Source organism: Physcomitrium patens, chromosome 1 (assembly GCF_059467195.1).
Source record: "Physcomitrium patens ecotype Gransden chromosome 1, ASM5946719v1, whole genome shotgun sequence".
Classification (NCBI taxonomy): domain Eukaryota; kingdom Viridiplantae; phylum Streptophyta; class Bryopsida; order Funariales; family Funariaceae; genus Physcomitrium; species Physcomitrium patens.
The window spans coordinates 8,658,079-8,677,578 of NC_143410.1; the positions used below are offsets into that span (position 1 = coordinate 8,658,079).

General features: G+C 29.0%; 1 protein-coding gene across 2 annotated transcripts; it reads left to right on the forward strand.

Moving 5' to 3' along the window:
- Positions 1–7,901: 7,901 nt before the first annotated feature.
- LOC112291580 (uncharacterized) lies at positions 7,902–10,177 on the forward strand. Of its 2 annotated transcripts, XM_090249323.1 has the most exons (6): positions 7,902–8,089; positions 8,314–8,485; positions 8,994–9,114; positions 9,280–9,457; positions 9,651–9,732; positions 9,899–10,177. In XM_090249323.1, exons 2-6 carry the CDS (start codon positions 8,368–8,370, stop codon positions 10,072–10,074), a joined length of 675 nt encoding a protein of 224 aa, XP_090105449.1. In that variant the 5' UTR covers positions 7,902–8,089; positions 8,314–8,367; the 3' UTR covers positions 10,075–10,177. The 2 variants fall into 2 exon arrangements, with proteins under 2 accessions (XP_090105449.1, XP_024394989.1); XM_024539221.3 differs by lacking the exon at positions 7,902–8,089 and having other exon boundaries at positions 8,199–8,485.
- Positions 10,178–19,500: the final 9,323 nt, after the last annotated feature.

The window sequence follows — 19,500 nt, forward strand, 5'->3', positions numbered from 1 at the left end:
TCATCTTTTGCTATATATGCTACACCCATTTCTAATGGTGAAACAACATCGAGTGGTATCCCTAAGCAATATCAAGAATTCCAAGGCATTTTTGAAAAGAAGAATGCAGATATTCTTCTCGAGCATTGACCTTATGATTGTTCAATTGATCTGTAAGAAGGAGCTCAACCACCATTCGAACCAATTTATAGCTTATCACAGAATGAGTTGACTGTATTAAAGGAGTACATTGATGAAAATTTGGCAAAGAACTTCATATGCCATTCTAAATCTCCAACCGGAGCCCCTATCTTATTTGTAAAGAAGAAAGATGGATCTCTACAAATGTGTGTGGATTATCAAGGACTCAACAAGATCACCATCAAAAATAGGTATCCTTTGTCTTTGATTTCAGGACTTCTTGACCAACTCAATCAAGCAAAGATCTATATTAAAAATATTCTATGATGAGCATACAACTTAGTTTGTATCAAAGAAGGAGATGAATGGAAGACTGCTTTTCGAACTAGGTATGGATATTTTGAATAAAATGTCATGCTTTTGGACTCATGAATGCACTGGCCGCTTTTCAACATCTTATTAATGATGTTTTTTGTAAGTTTTTAGATGATTTTGTTGTTTGTTATTTAGACGACATTCTAATCTACTCTAAGAACACAGAAGAATATGAACTTCATATTCGCCGCATGTTACAGAAACTTAGAGATATAAGATTATATATCAAATTAGAAAAATGTGTATTCTACACTACTCAAGTTAACTTCTTAGGATACATCATTTCCAATGAAGGCTTTATGATGGATCCCAAGAAGGTTCAAACTATCATAGATTGGAAGATTTTAAGAACAGTATGAGATGTGCAATGCTTTTTGGGCTTTGCTAATTACTATCGAATCTTCATCAAGAATTTTTTTCAAGTTGTAACTCCACTTACACGTTTGATTTGTAAAGACAAACTTGAATGGAATAAAGAAACAGAAGCATCATTTGATGCTTTAAAGAAGAAATTTATTTCTACACCAATCTTATATTCTGTTGACTTCTCCAAGGCATTTTTTATGGAAATAGATGCATCAAATTTTGCTATAGGTGTCATGTTGTCACAAATGGGAATGGATGATAAATTCCATCCAATAGCTTTCCATTCAAGGAAATTTTCAGCAGCCAAGATAAATTATGAGATCCATGACAAAGAGCTCCTTGCAATCATGGATTCATTTCAAGAATGGCATCATTATCTAAAAAGCACCTCAAGTCCAGTTACCATATATACAAACCATAAGAACCTCAAGTACTTCATATCAGCACGTTGTCGTGTTGTGGTTCAGCTATTATATGAAAATAATATAATTATGTACTTAATATATAATTTATTAAGTAACATGGTAAGAGCTATGTTAGTAGATTTTAGTTGGTTGTAGATTATAATTTGGTTATTATCGTGAGAAGAGGTTGTTTAAAAAGACTACTATAGAATTTATATGACTTTAATTTTCTTTTTGATAGTGGCTTTTAAGATTGGTTTAGTTCATAATAACTTCTAAATATTTAGAGTTATCTTTGTTAGACATTGGTGACCTTTGAAAACTTCTTTTGGTTCTTTTATTTGATGTTTAGAGCATAAATTATGTAAATCTTATGAGAAAAAGGATTGAAGAAGGATTTTGGTAGCAAACGGAGTAATTAGGGCACCAATATAGATGAATGGAGATGAATAATGAAAATCTCCATTCCTATTGGTCAAAAATCATGACCAATGGGCTTTGAGGAGGCTGTCCGAGGCCAAATTAGAGAATAGGGTTAGTTTTTCGAGGCCATTCGAATTTTGAAGGCTAAGGTCATAAGGTTTAGGTTCTTGGCTATGGTTTTGGTACAAGTTTTGTATCATTTGGGGTTTTTATGAAGAAGTTATAGGTGCTCAAAGTTAAGGTATTGATTTGGGAGCTACTGTCACTCTTTTTGGCTTAACGCACGCGTACGGATAGCAATTGAGGATTGGCAACCACGACTCGAGAGAACACTTTTGCGGCTACACTTTTCATATATTGCTTACTAGATTCTAAGTTGAAGTAAAGGAGTTATTGGATTTTGAAGTCAGCACATGCAATCTAAGGGTAGTAAGTAACCCGATTTGCTAGTGGTTGTATCTTGAGCTATATCTTGAGCAATTTCACAAGGTTTTAGCTCAAAATTTCAAGGAATGTGTAATTTCATGTTAATAAACTTTGTGCACAAGTTTTATGACATTTGAGTATTGGATTCTTGAGATATTAAGAAAATAGTGTTCGGGTGCTTGTAAATTAGGGTTTAGAGCATCTGCTAGGGTTTCTTAGATTCCAAAAGATTGGGAGTGAATTTGTGGTTGAACTTTTTTTTATAATAAAATTTAAGGATAAATTCTACCTATCTTATAAATTTGAGATAGCTTGAACAGTTAGATCAAGAGTTATGATTTTCTAAAGTTTGGAACAAGAAAACCCTTCGAGGAAAAAATATGTTTTAAAGGGATTTTGATATATTTTGAGTTTTATGCAAAATAAAGGAGTTTTGGGAGGCTAATACAAGATTCATATAAAGATTTAAGCTACACTCTCTATAGCTAGATACCTAGTGTATTCCTAGATAGCAAATCATGCCACATGATAACGTATCTTGAATCGTCGTCAAGCCTATTGGAGCATGTCTTTATCTAGATTCAATTTCAAGATCACTTATCAACCCGAAAAACAACAAGGTCTATCAGTTGTTCTTTTTAGATATTCTAATCTTGCACCAAAAAAAAGAGATGTATCTTTTGATCAATAAAGATCAATTCTCTTGAAGCTCGAGCATTTTTATCTTCGAGCTATAAAATCAACATTGATTGTTGATTCATTATTTGTGAAGCAAATTCAATCAAGCATGTCCTCTGATCCTCTTCTTTGGGATATCAAGGATACTTCTTCTAAGTCTCGTAATACTTCCAAGTTTGAATTCAAGAATAATCTATTATATTTTGAAGGGCGCCTATATGTTCCAGAAGGTGAAGTCCAATTACATGTTCTTGAATCTCGTCATGACTTTTTAGCAGCAAGACACTTTGAGCACAATAAAACTTTGGAACTAATATCTAGGGATTTTTGGTGGCCACAAATGTGGAACGCAATTAAAGATTTTGTACAATCTTATGATGTTTGCTCAAGATCAAAAACTCCTCGTCATTGACCTTACGGACTTCTTCAACCGTTACCTATTCCAGAACAACCATGGTCTTCTATTTCTATGGATTTCATCATAGATCTTCCAATCTCATGTTCTTATGACTCTATATTTATGATCGTAGATTGTTTTACCAAGATGGCACATTTTGTACTATGTACAAAATCTATCACAGGTGAAGAAACAGCAAAGCTTTTCATTAACAATATCTATTGCTATCATGGATTGCTAAAGGATATTATATCGGATAGAGGGACTCAATTTATGTCAAGATTTTGGAGAACCTTATTCAAGATTCTAAATGTGGATATAAAGCTTTCTTCAACTTTTCATCTTCAAACAGATGGACAAACAGAACGGATAAATCAAGTTTTGGAGTAGTATTTGAGATGTACTATCAACTATCATCAAGATGATTGAACAACTTTTTTACCATTGGCAGAGTTTACATATAATAATGTGGTATATTTTTCCAGTCAACAAACACCTTTCTTTGTTAATTATGGTCATCATCCATGTCTTGATATTTTTGACTTTTTTAAAGTTGATAATCCTACGGCGAAAGATTTAGCAAATCGCTTGTTAGAGCTACATATAATAATAAAGATATAATTAAAGAAAGCTCAAGAACAACAAAAGATCAATGCAGATGCTTATCGCAAGGCGCAACCATAATATAATATATGCAACAAGGTATGGTTACTTCATCGTAATATCAAGACTACTCGTCTTTGTGATAAATTAGATTATTGTAAGCTCGGCCCTTTTCTTATTTGTGAACAAATCAATTCTGTTGCCTATCGATTACATCTACCGGAGTCTATGAAGATCTATCCTATATTTTATGTGTCTCTTTTGGAGCCGCATAAGACAGTGAATATCTTGGAAAGAAGACAAATGCCACCTCCTGCTATAGAAGTGGATAATAACCAAGAGTTTGAGGTGGAAGAAGTCTTAGACTCAAGGTAGTGTCGAAACAAGTTGGAATATCTTGTTCATTGGTGCGGATATGATATTAGTGAATATACATGAGATCCATCAAAAAATCTTACAAATGCAATAAAGGAAATTGAAGTCTTTCATCAACGACATCCATCAAAACCAAGATGAAGAATTACAAACCTTTGCTATAAAAGAAACAAGATCAAAGGAAAATAACATTCTACCTTTTATCTTTCATTGTAGCTTCTATGTATTTGTAATGAGATGGAGCACCAACAACTAGCAGATTCAACTCAAGAGCTTTGATTTGCGGACTTATCAGACAATACATATGAAGACTGCTCTTCATAGAACTCGTCCCTAGAAGAGGGGGGTAATGTCATGGACATATATATTTACCTCAATAGTTACTTATATGATTAAGTAGAAGTAGGTATAATAGAATAATTTCATAAAATCTTTTAGAAAAGCTTCCTAGAAGCTTCATAGATGTAGTTTTGACTTTAGATGTGTTCGTAGATTAGAAACTTGGCCAAAAAGTTAACCATGTATTGGTAGCTTGTGAAACAAGTTACCTCCATGTAGTAGCTTGTGAAACAAGTTACCTCCATGTAGTAGCTTGTGGAATAAGTCAACTACATGGCACATATATAGATAACTTGCCTTACAAGATAAGACATATGGCTAGCAAAGTCAATACATGTTGGAGGTCGTATAAGACATCACCACGTGGCTCTTAATTAGATAGTATATATGGAGGCAAGATTGAAGCCTTCTTCACTCTTGTTAATGCCTTTTAAGTCTCAGTCTTGTTTCAAGACTTTCTAGTCTTTTTATTTTTTGGCAAGAGCCATTTTAGTTAATATTACATCACCTTTTGAGTGACTTTCTAGTTCTCTTCAGTGATAGAAGAGTGTATTGAGGATTCCCTTTCTTCGAGATTCATATCCTTGACATGAATTGGACATCTCAAAAGATTAATATTTTTTTTTATATAGGATCAAAGCATTTTTAGGTTCTAAAATTTTCATCATTGTCCACAAACCTGCACACCATTGCTTTTGGTTTTAATTTGGCTCAATAGGATGTATTGTGCACATAGATTATGCAATCAAAATTCCAAATTGTAACTAAGAAGGGTTTGTCTTCAAATAATTTCTTGTATGGAATAATTGTATTTTTAGCTTTTTTAAGAAAAAAATTAGTTATTTGAAGGCTTAATAAGATAGCTTCAATATAAAAATAATTTGGTGCTTAAGCCATGAGTATCATATTGCACATCTTTTCTATAAAGATATAATTCTTGCATTCAAAGACATCATTAGATGAGGTTTAAATGGATCTATTAATTCCATTTTAATTTCTTGATTGTTAAGTAATTATTTAAACTCTTGGGATATAAAATATTCTTTTCTATCTATTCTAAGAAATTAAATATGTTATTTAAATTATTTCTTTATATACCAAAAAAAATCTTTAAATTTATTGATGGTTTAATTTTTAATTTTTAAAAAATAAACCTAAATATTTCTAAAAAATACATCAATTGTTATAACAAAGTATTGTGATCTTTCTAATGATTTTATTATTAATCCATACAAATCAATATAAATTAATACAAAAGATGTTTGTGGCATAAATTGGTTTTTTTTAGCATTTCTTTCTTTATATAACTTTTAAGCTAACATCTTGAACAAACTATTTTTAAAAGAGTAAGATAAGGAATATCTTTGACATAAATTCTAAGCTCATATAAATGAGGATTTGATAATTCAAATGCCTCATTTTGTGATATTAGAGTTTTGTAATGTCTTTATTTATATCCTTCTTAGTGAATAGTATTTATTCTTTATGTTTGTATATATTTGTAAGTTGATATTGTCCATTGGATATTACATCTCTTTCGTAATAGCCTTGAAAGGTGATTTTTTTGTTACTACAATATAATTTAAGTTTTCGAAAAAGACCAATTTTCTTTAGTTAAAGAACTACCTTATTGAAAATAAGTTTTGACTTAATCCAAATATATAACAAAAATCAATAGGTTGTATTATATCTCCATCTATGTTACAAAGGTATACATTTTCTTTTGTTGTTAGAATATTTAATTAACTTCTTATAGATTTGACTAATAAAATATCATTTATACTAATCATGCATAAAAAATTGCTAAAGTGTCCAATATAGTTATGGATCACATTTGAGTCTATGATTCAATTCTCTCTAGATGCTTTTGTCACAAATATAATCAAGGATGATTTTCATTGATATATCATTTCATGTAGATGTTATTACAAAGTATATTGGTTTTGGTGTATTGCAATTACATACACTATGCCCTTTTTCTAGATAGTAGGGACAAATAATTTTGTTCATATCACAAGAAGTGCCAAATGAGAACCTTTTGTAGCCATTTAAACTATTATTACGTCTTTGTATGAATTTGCATCATCCTTGATTATTTTTTTATCATATTTCTAAAGTATATTATAGGTACTTTGTCTTCATCTTTTCTTCTAACTTTTATTTTCAGTAGAATCATTTCTTTAGCAAGTAATAAACCAATTAGTGCATTCAATTCTAAAATATGCTCTTTATTTTGAACTATTGTTCTAAACATATCAAGTTGCTTTAGCAAGCCTTAAAAGATCTTCTATATAATTGTAGATTCTTTTGGATATTCATCAATGTTAAGTAGTTGATTTAGCAACAAATTAATTTCTTAAAGATAAGTCATCATAGTCATGTTATCTCCCATCTTCATATTATTCCATTTATCTAATATTTTCATGTTGATTGCCACTATTTTTGTGTAGAATAAGATTTGTAGTTTGATCCATATTTTAAGTGGGTCTTTTATACCTTTGATTGTTCTTTAAGAAGTTTTCACATTGATAAACATATCACGCCTAATACCTTGTCTTACTTCCTTTTGTATTCTTTTAGTTTAACAAGTTTAATAAGAAGATAGGAAGGCAAATCAATCTATGCTAACTATGCACTAGAGGTCTGAGCCTCTTTGTTCTTATTTCCTATATCTATCTCAGCTTTGCAAGTAGGAAGCAACATAAGTTGTAATGCCCTCTTTTTCAACATTGGTCTCCTAAGCCTTATTGTAAGTTTAGCTTTGACAATTGGATTGTCATGATCTAAGTCATTAAAAGAATCATCTTTCAACAAAACATTTGTGATAATGTTTCTCCATTTTGTGTAGTTTGCAATATCAGCTAATATTCTTGAAGCAAAAATTACTCTAACCATTTCTCCTATTTGAAGAAATAAATAGCTACTCTTGTAATAAGTTACTCTTATGCAAATTCTTATATACTTTTTCTCACTTAACTAGTATAGTCTTACAAACACATCTTTTGGCTTTCATATTATGTCTTAACTCTAAGCATAGGTTGTAATTCTACAACACAAGGCCTTTGCCTTAAAGTATTTTTTTTGGAACTAAGCTCAACAAAAAAAAAAAAAAATTGTCCTTGGATCAAAACTGATCTGATACCATGTTAGTATCTTAGCATAGTCTTGTCAAGGATATTAGGTGGCAAGGCCACGAGTATATATACACTAGATGGTGGCACTCAGCAACCGTCTAACATTAATTTTATTAACCCTAATTAGGTGAGTATATATTTAGTATGTATACGAATACTAAAAACGCAGGTTATACTAACACCAGAAGCAAGGAGAAGCGTCGATCACAATCCCAACTAACAGAACCCATCTCTGACCTCAAATGTACTCTTTCATTGTTTTTTTTGGTGGCAGATGTATAGAATAAGCCATCTACGTGAATGCAGATGGTCAATTAGTGGTCGCTTGAAATGACCACTGGTCGGTAGAGGCGATCGGAATTTGTGAAAGTAATTTAGTTAAAAGGCATCACAATAGAACGTGCCAGAGCTGGCAATCCGCAACGGAAGGTCGCGGTGACAAGGATTTGGTAAGCATTTGCTTTTGAAGAAACTAGCTGGTCGTAGGGGTTTTAATTTTAGAGGTCATCCATGTGGCTTGTGCACACCGATACACTTCAAAGCTTCAAATCAGGGGTTCCATCTCGCGTAGTAATGTAGCCGTCGAAGAGTCCTGTGACCCCGTGTTGTCCCGTGGGGATCGAGGAGCTGGGGTGTTTTGGGATTGAAGGGTTAGCTTGTTTTGTTGAAGCAGTGGAGGTGGGAGATTTCCGGGGTAGAGTGGAAGAGGGATTTCAAGGTGAGGAGAATGGGCTCCAGTCCGGTGGTGCTGGCAGTTTTGCTGTTCCTGGGGAGTCTGGCCATCACCTTGTATAATGCGCACAGTGCGCCATGGCATCATCTTCCCATCTGGTGGGATCTGTTTGGTTAGTCTCTCTGCTCGATCTGGGACCCTTTTCATATTGTACCTCTGATTGCCTTGAATTTGGATTTTATATTCGAAGCTGTGTCTTTGGAATTGTACTGAGTTGCAATGATCTGTCCTGAGTCCTCGGTGGAGATTTAGTCTGTTAGGGTATGATAACCTAGGCGTCTTGTTTCTTTTATTCCCTCCATTGGATTCTAGTTATGCGACATTGGTTTGCTTCTTCGTTGAACTCTCTTTCCGACTTTCGTCCACAAGAATGTCCAATCTTATCCCAATGGCTGTGGTTCATGTCTTGTCCACTTCAAGCCCTTCTTCTGTGCTACGTGCCAACACACAAATTCGCGTATTTTGTTCCTTGGACTTTCTACCTTGATTTCGTACCCATTGGTTTTAAACTTGCTATGCAGAATTTCAGGAGATTCACATGCGTGACGACCTAGATGTGCTTCCTTCATTATTCGTATTGTGAAAGTGGGCATTGATCCAAATTTGAGTTACATTGACAGGTAATCCGTGGATCTATGGACCTCGCTGGGTTGCTCTGCTCTCCGTCCCAGTGCTAACTTTGTTGGTGCCCTTGTTTTATAACATGGCTGCTCTCCGCAACTACAATCTTCTGCACCATGGGTTAGTCATTTTGTTACCATTCACTCAATTCTCAGATGATTGAAACGCTTTTATTTTAGCTCTTTGGTATGCTACAATCTTCCTCTTTTTCTTTTTTCTCTTCCACTTTGTGTATGCATTACAACTTCTCTATCATCTAACCGTGGTATTGCTTGCAATGGGCAGAGCTGCATCCAAGCAGTCAGTGTTCAACATCATCGTCCTGCCAGCATTGTTCCTCTTCACCATCCAGGCATACGTGATCCTCCCGGCCGAAACTGATCCCAGCCACAAATTTCCTGCTCGCATTTTTGTGTCAAATACTGCTATTTGGGTTCTCGTGTGGTTCGGTCACAATCTTAAAGTAAGTCTGTTGTACTCTTGGCCCTAATTTCACCTTACCGTAGACGCAGTTTTCCCTGGAAGCTCATTAACAGCACAAGCAAATATTGATTACTTTGACTTGAGGCTTAAGCTGTAGGGTACTTCGTGGTTTTACGAGCTTCTATTGCCAAGACATAAATTTTTAAAATTATTTTTGGGATGTGGGGTTGTAGTATGTGGAGCAAAACAACGTGGTTGGAATCATCAGCCCCTGGACGACCGATGCTAATTGGGATGCACTGCACTCCCAAGCAGGTGTGTTGTGGGTTCCTTTTTATCTTTCTGTAGCGTTCAGTATAAATTTCTTCACTTTGCACTGCCAATTTCATAACCTACGCTCTGTAGTATCACAGAGTTCACGTCTGATGTCTTAATTTGAGGGCATCTCAATTGACGACGTTCGTGTGTTTCTGCTCATCAGGGTTGATATTTGAGTTATGCGGCACCTTGCTGTTCATATTGTCGTTCGTGGTGCCAATCGGTTGGCCCATGCTGGTGACGCTTCTAGTACTCTGGTTGGGTCCCTGGGTGATCAGTTTCATCCTTGCTTATTCGAAGTCTAACTACACAAGTGAACCTTTGCTTGGTGTGGATTAAACCCCCCTCCCCCTTTTTTTTAAAGTACACGATTCTATTAATATAAACTATCGCAACTCTGAGTATTGCGCCGATTCAAAGTTGCAATTCTTTCATGGACAAATTCGCAGGTTTTAGCATATTTCTGTTTCATAGGGAATTTTTTTGTCTCTCAAGTCTGGACGTCTTGCTAATGTCCACTGCGATTCAAAGGTAGTAGAACCTGTTCTGAAAGGTTTCATGGGAGGAAGATGAACTTTCTTCAGATATTGTCCTTTTGATTTTCTTCATCAGTCTCGTTGTTAGGTATGTCCTTCAGTGTCCATTGGTTGATATCTTTCCCTCTTGGAGTGTCATGTACCCGGTGACTTGGTAATTGTAACTACACAATTCAGAACTTTCTTGGGCTTCAAGGTTCCCTTATTTTCAAAACAAAGGAACTTTTTTAGTTTTTCTAAACGACAACTTATATATCAGGTGTGCTTACAACTCGAAACGTTCTTCAACAGCATCAGGCTGGATGCGGGTGGTTGTGAGAATTTCCACTTCCATGAATATTCCGTAGAACTCAATGTTGATTCTACTCCGCCCTCGTCACAGTTTCGTCGTAAGAAACTACATGGGCAGATTTCCAACGACGAGAGCAAACACAAAGCACAACATGTCGGGGTATTCACCACACAAATGAAAACAAGGCAGCCACGACACGAGAGACCACGTTGACCCCAATAACTCGAATGGGGAGTTGAGAATTTTAAGCGGAATAGACACAGCCATATCGTGCATGAAATCCTACTCCTTTCTCACTCTTGTCCACTTGCATGCTCTTGAACCGCCATTGGGTGGTCCATCCCGAGCAACAGCTAAACATGAAGGCCCTCATTTGCCACAGTGTGGTCTGCAAATGGGTGCATGAAACGCATCCTGTGAGATCACAAAAGAGGCCATAACCGTCAGAGATGAAACCTGGGTTTTGACACACTACTGTGCATGCAGCACCCTGTGATTCAGAGTTGGCGACTGGTCGATGCACCGAATTCTTGCTGTAATCAGCAAGAAGAAGAGTCTGATGATGTGGGGAGATGGCAAAAGACGCCCATGCTACAATCCTAATGGTGGTCAGTGCCACACCATTCAATGTCTACTGCAATTCCATCTCCACTTCTGTGCCTCATCTGCTATTGTGAAAACGTCGTTTTTAGGGTTTTTCCGATCCATGCATCTTCATTTCCAATGCTGGATGCTCAGCATTTAGACTTTCTTTTGAATTTCATTATGAATTACAGAGGTTTTTTATTCTTTATTCCTTATGTGCATTGAGCATTGAAGTTTTTTCAGTGATGATGTTACTGTGAAAATAGAGATAGGGTTTGCTTTGTATTGTTTTGGGGAAAGTCCTTATTGAGGTAAATCCATTTATGTATTTTATGAAGGTGAAGGAAGAAATATGTAAATCTGTTGTACCAACATGAGTGGAATAACAGTTTCTTGTTAGGTGATGGTCATTAATCATTGTTGACAAAGACTGATGGCCATGATTCGATATTGCCATTGAAATGTGTTATATTGATAGGATGTAACTCTCGTGGATGTAATTTAACGTTTGCTTTGAAAAAAAGAGAAGTGATTAAGAAGTATTTAGTGGATATTTTTAGATTTTAAGTCAACAGTTGTCTCTTATAACACAAATAATCAATCTTAATTCTCTAAACATTAGAAGTTACATTTTTTTTAGTTTTTCATTCTTGAATTAGTTGTACAGAAATTTGTCAAAAATTATATGTATGTGAGTGTTTGTTTTATTAAAAAGAAAAGATTTTGAAAATAAAGAACTAGTTCTCAAAGATATATGATGTTAGCATATTACTAAATAAGAGCATTAGCATTTAAAAAATAAGTTAGAATTTTTTTTAGGAAAAACATATTTAATTCATATTATTTAACAAGATAATACATTAACATGATGAAATAATATAATTAAAGTAATATATAATCATTAAAAATATATTTAAATTACAATTAAATAACTCATGTATGAATATCATTGATAATTTGATAGTATATAAATATTGGTTTTATTTATATAATATATTAATGATGCAATGTATTTTAAAATATTATAAAAACAAAAAAAATTTAATATAAAATTTAACTTATTAATATATATATTATTCCTTTTTTATTCAATATGAATTCAATAGAAGCTTATAGCAAATTTAGTGAAAATTTTACATTGATATTAATATTGATTTTGATTTTACATAGTCTATTATTTATAAAAAAAAATTTAAAAACATATAATTCTAATTTAGATAAAACATATAGTATTTTGATAAAGATCTATCAAATAACTATATAGTAATATTTTATATGTCATATGAAATATGTCCAACTTATAATAGACTTATTTAATTTATAGGACAAGTTTTTGATATGTAAGCCACATAACCAACTTGTAATACAAGAGGCTAAATATATAATAAGTAACCAACTTATTAACCTATTAATTACTTATAAACACATGTACAATTTACAAAGCTTTTAAAAAGCTTTCCAAAACAATATTAACAATTTAATCTATTTTTTTTTATTATTTCTACTGAGTTATTCTTATTTAAATATATTTAATTATTTTTTATATTTTTCCTTCTTCTAGGTAATACGTTCCACAAGAAGGTATATGATTATTTCATAAGTTGATAAAGTTTAATATCTATTGAATAATATTAGCAACAAACTTTGATCTTTGTTTCACATGAAGGTAGTTAATAGGTCTTTTTTTTTATCATTATTAGTACCTTATACTAAGACAAAAATATCTAGTTATTTTTTTTCTTAATAAAGCCTTCATAGCTACTTTCAAATGATACATTTTACATTCTATTAAGTCTAATTCCAATCTCCAATAATATTACTAAGAATCAAAAGATTATTTTAAGATTGTGATATCTAATATATTATATCTTGCCATCTATTCAATGAAAAACATGTCATGATTATAACATAGTCTAGATTGAGACAATTCAAGTGCATCATTTGATAATTTTACAAATAAAAATTCTTGAAGTGAATTTGCTTGTTGTTGGTTTTTCATATTTGCAAAGGAATCTTATAACTTGACTCTTGAACTTATTTCTTTCTTATTTATAGCATCTTATTGTCAATAATTAGTCTTTGGTTTTAATGGATGACATTAATAGAAAGCAAAGTGTGAGGTATTTATATTTTTTTTGGTGCAATCTAGAATCCAAGACTTTTTTTACTTCAAATTCTTGATTGTTATCTATTTCAGCAATATGTAGTGGTAACTGCTTTCTTTTAAATATATTGATTGTTGTATAAGGCTCAATAAGATACACATAGAATACAAAATATATTTCTATTAATAGAAATAATTATAAATAATATGTAATTAAAATAATTTATTTTAGATAAAAAAAAATGAGCCAAGCCTTTAATAATCTATGATCACAAGGTCAATTAGTCACAAGGTCAATTAGTCTTGATATTACAACAAAAAAATTATACTATATCACCAACTTTGAATGAAGATTATTATTTTTTTAAAAAAGATTTGTATTAATTTTTTGTCATTTTTTAGCTTCTTTTAATAATAACTTCATTATTATGTGAAGTTCTTTTATTCTACTTGCTAATTCTTTTGGTACTCAATTTTAAAATTTTAAATAATTAATATTATCAAATCATAGATAGTAATTATAATTAAAAATAAATAAATTAAAGAATGTATTATATTATTATGTAGAAACTTTATTAATTATAAGAAAGTTGTTCAATTGTCTTGGTGGTAGTTGATGAAGCATTGCAAATACTTTTGAAATATTTGATTTTCACATTTTGTTTATCTATCAGTTTGGAGATGAAAAGCTAAAAATTACTTAATATCAACTTGAGTTATGTTAAAGAATCTCTTGTATTTAGATATAATTTCATTTCAAAGTCTATGATATCAATAAATATTATCTACAAAGAATTTCATTGTTTCTTCACAAATAATTATTTATTATACAAAAATATTTTAGATTCAAAACAATCATTTGTTGTACAAAAATATTTTGAAAGAATCTAAAAACCTATATCTATGAAAATTATAATTTAATTATTTATTCTTAGTTAAAAAATTAATAATTTAAAGTTAAAATCAAAATTTGATATAAAAATTTAAATATATAAATAATATTTTAAATAAATAAATAAATATTTATTTTAATTTTAAAATTTTAAAATTTGATATATATAAATTTTTATTTTTTATTTCATTTAATAACATGTTGAATTAATTAATTTAGTTATGATCTATTTTAATTTTAATATATAATTATAATTAAAAAATTAAAAAATATTCTATTAAATACATATGTAACTAAGATCAATGTCAATAATACAACATGAAGCTTAATAAAAATATTATATTTAATGCTAATTTATAATATATATATTTAAGTATCTTATTAAAATTTTAAAAATTAATAATTAGATTAAAAATATGATTATAAATTAATAAAAAAATTAAGAAATTTATACCTAAAAGTTTTATCTTAGTGATATAATATTTTATAAAATTTTAAAGAAATAAAATAAAAAATAAAATAATGAATATATAAATACATATTATTTTATGTTTTAATATATTTTTGATTAATTACCAATTTTTAAGGACATAAACCACAAAGAACCTAAAGATCAATACATTCTTGTATCATAAAAAAAAAGTAGATAATTATTCAAAAGTAGTATAATAATAAGACTAGAATGACTATTATTAAAGACAAGAAGATAAATGATTTTTAAACAAGACTAATAACATTAAAGATCTTAATAAGGGTGATGAATGCATCACTCTTGTCGTCATATATATTATTTAATTAAGAATTATGTACCATCGTTCTATATATGCTTCAATATATGTCCAATTTTTAATATATGTCCAATTTTCAAGACATGTGTCTAACTTGCTAAACAAGTTTTTTATATGTGCGTCACATAGCCAATTTTTTGATTGAATTTTCAATCAATCAATTATCTACAAACACGTAGAAAGTCAAATCTATATCTACAAAGCTCTAAGAAGTTTCTACTTAAGGTATTATCAATATTTTTTTACTTCTACTTACTTCAATTTGGTTCTTTTAATCTGAGTAAATATTTTTGTTTGTAATACCAATCTTTTTTATTTAAGATTTTTTGTAGGTAATTTTTTTTTCTTTAATCTAATTAAATATGTATCTTTGTGATTTTTTTTTTTTTTTTTTTTTTTTTTTTTTTAAGGTTGAGTTCTACAAAGAGCAATAATCACATGTTGAAGAAGTCTAAGATTCTACAAATTATATTTAATGCATATTTTTAACTTTATTATTTTTAAAGATAATTAATAAGTATTTTCAACCAATGATAATGTTTTACACCAAGTTAAGAAGATTATCTTATTATTTGATCATTGTTGATGCCTTTGTAACTTCTTTCAAACAAAATATTTAAAATACCATTAGAGGTGGTTTCTACCTCCAATAATATCACCAAACATTAAAAATCCCTTTTAAGATTGTAATATCAAATAAATTTTATCTTACTATTTATTTATAATTTTTTTTTTTTTTTTTTTGAAGATCTTCATCTCTATTTTGTTGTCTTAAAGGTTATAACAATTTAATACTTTGTTTAATAAGTCAAAAAATAGTAACTCATGAGTTGTATCTATTAGTTTTTGATTTTTCATCTTTTTAGTTCTATAAATATAAAAAAATTATAAGTAAAGATAAAGTATATTCTTTATTAATTTTTTTTTATAGCAATAAATTTTTTAACTCTTTATCTTGTTTTTCTTAGATGTTGTCAACAAAAAGCATTAACCTTCTTTGTTGCATTTACAAGATTTTTGGCTAGCTCTCATATATATTCATTAATATCATATCCGCTCTAATATACAAGATATTTCAATCTTTTTTGGCATTTCTTTAATTTTAAAACTTCTTCAATCTCAAATTTTTGATTATTATCTATTTTTATAAAAAATATATATATATACATTTTTATATATCCATTGTCTTATATGGCTCAAAAAGAGACATATAAAATATGAAATAAATCTCTATATTCCATGTGTAATCAATGGATAACTTGATTGATTTATTCACAAATAAAAAATGATTTAAGTCTATGATAATTGAACTTGTTAGAAAGGCAACTAGTCTTCATATTATAATAAAGTAACTATATCTTATTGCCAATACAAAATTGATGTTGGTCCTTGCAATAGGCATTTGGATTGATCTTTTCTTGTATTTGATTTTCTTTTAATTATGTCTTTATTGTTGTATATATTTTTTATAAAAAATTTTCAAATCTTTTGATATAGGATTATTATTTTTTGAAAAGTCAAAAATATTAAATTATGGATGATAATTATAATTAACAAAAAAAAATTATTGAAAAAAAATTTTTACATTATTACAAGTATACTTTGCCAATAGCAAAAGAATTATCCAATCATCTTCATAGTAATTGATGGTATATTTTAAATATTGTTCCAAAATTTGATGCATTTATTTTATTTGTTTATTATTTTAAAAATAAAATATCAAAGAGAATTCTATATCCACCTCCAATATCTTAAAAAAAAATTCCAAAACCTTGATACAAATTAAATCCCTCTATCTAATATAATATCTTTAGGCAATCCATAATAGTAATAAATATTATCATTTTAAAGTATCTTTTTAATTTTATTTTTATTTTTTTTACATATTATAAATTTATACACAATAAAAATATATCATTTTGATAAAAAATCTATTTTCAAAAATATAGAATCATATAAATTTGAGTTTGGAAAATTTGTAATAAAATCCATAGAATCAAAAGACCATGTTTTTTTTGGTATAAGTAATTATTGAAGAAGTCTAAAAATTTAATGATAAATATTTTTTGATTATAAATAAATATTATATGATTGCACAAAGTCTTTAATTGCCTTCCATATTTGAGGCCATTAAAAATTTGAAGATATTAACTCTGAAGTCTTATTATGTAAAACATATCATATAATTAACAAATTATAATAAACTTAAAGAATATTTAATTGTGTTTTATCTTTTGAAATATATTTCTTTCAAAATATAAATATATTTTTTTGAATTTAAACTAAGAAGTATGAGGAGATTTTGGAAAATTAATCCTAATATCATGAACAATAAGATCTAAGGACATATTTGATTGAATTTACTTAAGAAAAGTTGAATCAATAATAAATGTTGATTTTATAGTTTGAAGATGAAATTTCTCTATGTTCAAAAGAATAATTTATTATTAATCAAAAGTTATATTTTTTTCTTTTAATAAGATAAAAAAATTTAAAAAGAAAGTTTAATAAATCTTGATATTTTTTTAATAGATACATGATCTTATATTCAAATCTTGACAAAAACATGCTCGAATGGACTTAAAAACAATTTAAATCATGTATTGACATAAAATACTCAATATTCTTATAATCTATATAAAAAATCACTAAATTAGAAGAATCTTGTAGATAATAGTGCCATTCTTGAAATGAATCTATACTTATAAGAAACTCTTTATTTTGAATCTTATAATTGATTTTGGTTGCTAAAACTTTTTTTGAATGAAAAGCTATATAATGAAGTTTATTATTTGCTTCTATTTGTAACAATACTAAATCCAAGGCTAAATCTGATGTATCTATTTTTATAAAAAAAACCTTAAAAAATTAAAAAAATATAAGATTGATACAAAAGTAGAAAATTACCTTCAAAACTTCCAATGTTGCTTGAATTTCTTTATTTTACTCAAGTTTTTTTCATAAAGTCAAACATGTAAATAGTGCTACAACTTGAAAAAAATTCATGATAAATATTTAAAAATAAATGATATATTCTAAAAAATATTAAATATTCATTATTAATTTTATAATCTTTGAATTTATGATAGTTTGAACTTTAATTAAATCTATTATTAGACTATTATTTAAAATGATGTATCTTAAAAGTCTAGTTAAGTTGTATAAAACATACATCTTTTTTTTTTAATCTTGGCACATGATCTTATATCTTTTAGTTTTTGTAATATATGCCAAATATTAAGTTTATATTTTTTTATATTTTTAGAATATATTAAAATAATTTCTAGATAATATCAAGGATATTAATTTCAAAGAAAGAAAAATTAAATATACTCTAATATCACTCAAAAAGATCAGAAAATTATTTAAAGATGGTAATATATTAAACTAGAATAGCTATTGCCAAAAACAAGAAGCTTAGAAAGGTTTGAAACAAGACTAAAGACTAGAAAGGTATTGACAAGAGTGAAAAAGGCTTCACTCTTGTCTCTCTATATATACTATGCAACTTGGAGCTACTTAGCAATGTCTTATAAGACCTCGAATACATGTCCAATTTATAAGATAGATGTCTTAACTTGCAAGGCAAGTTTCATATATACCTACCACATTATTAACTTATATCTTATGCTATCCATATATGCAACATATGATGCCATCTATTTGAAGAACTTATTATTTTTGAAGATCTTCATCTCAATTATATTGTCTTAAAGGTTGTGATTATCATAATGTCTCATCTAATAAGTCTATAAATAATAGTTCTTAAGTTGAATATGCAAGTTATTATTTCTCCATCTTCTTAGCACTACATATAAATAAAAATTACAAATAAAAATAAAAGATAAAATGCAATTTTTTTCTTGAAGTACATTTTTTTTTATAGTAAAGATTTTTTATTCTTCATCTTAATTTTGATGGATGTTATTGATAAAAATAATCAACCTTCTTTGATGCATTTTGCAAGATTCTTAATTAGCTTCCATGTGAATTCATAAATATCATATTTCTACCAATAAATAAGATATTTTAATTTATTTCAGTATTATCTTGATTCTAAGACTTTTTTGACCTCATATTCTTGATTATTGTTCCTTCTATAGAATGAAGTGGCATTTGTCTTCTTTTCAAACTATTCACTATCTTATATTGCTTAAAAAGAGACATGTAGAATATAAGATGGATCTTCATAGATTCCTATAGATGTAATCAATAAGTGATTGGATTGATTTTTTCACAAATAAGAAATGATCAAAGCTTAGAATAATCCAACTTATCATAAAAGCAATTAAACTTGATATTGTGACAAAGTAATTATACCTTATTGCCAATATGGAGTTGAAATTCCTCCTTGCAATAGGCATCTACATTGGTCTTTTGTTGTTTTTGAGCTTCATTTAGTTGTCCTTTTATTTTTGTATTTAGCTCCAATAAATGATTTGCCAAATCGTTTGCCGCATGATTAACAACTTTTGAGAAGTCAAAAGTATCAAGTTATGGATGATAATTATAATTAGAAAAAAAATATATTTATTAAGTAGAAAAATATATGATATTATTATAAATAA

Coding starts and splice junctions, on each gene's coding strand:
- LOC112291580 (XM_090249323.1), top strand. CDS start 8,368: ATGGGCTCCAGTCCGGTGGTGCTGGCAGTTTTGCTGTTCCTGGGGAGT. Junction 8,486..8,993: donor CATCTGGTGGGATCTGTTTG/GTTAGTCTCTCT, acceptor TTACATTGACAG/GTAATCCGTGGATCTATGGA. Junction 9,733..9,898: donor TGCACTGCACTCCCAAGCAG/GTGTGTTGTGGG, acceptor TCTGCTCATCAG/GGTTGATATTTGAGTTATGC.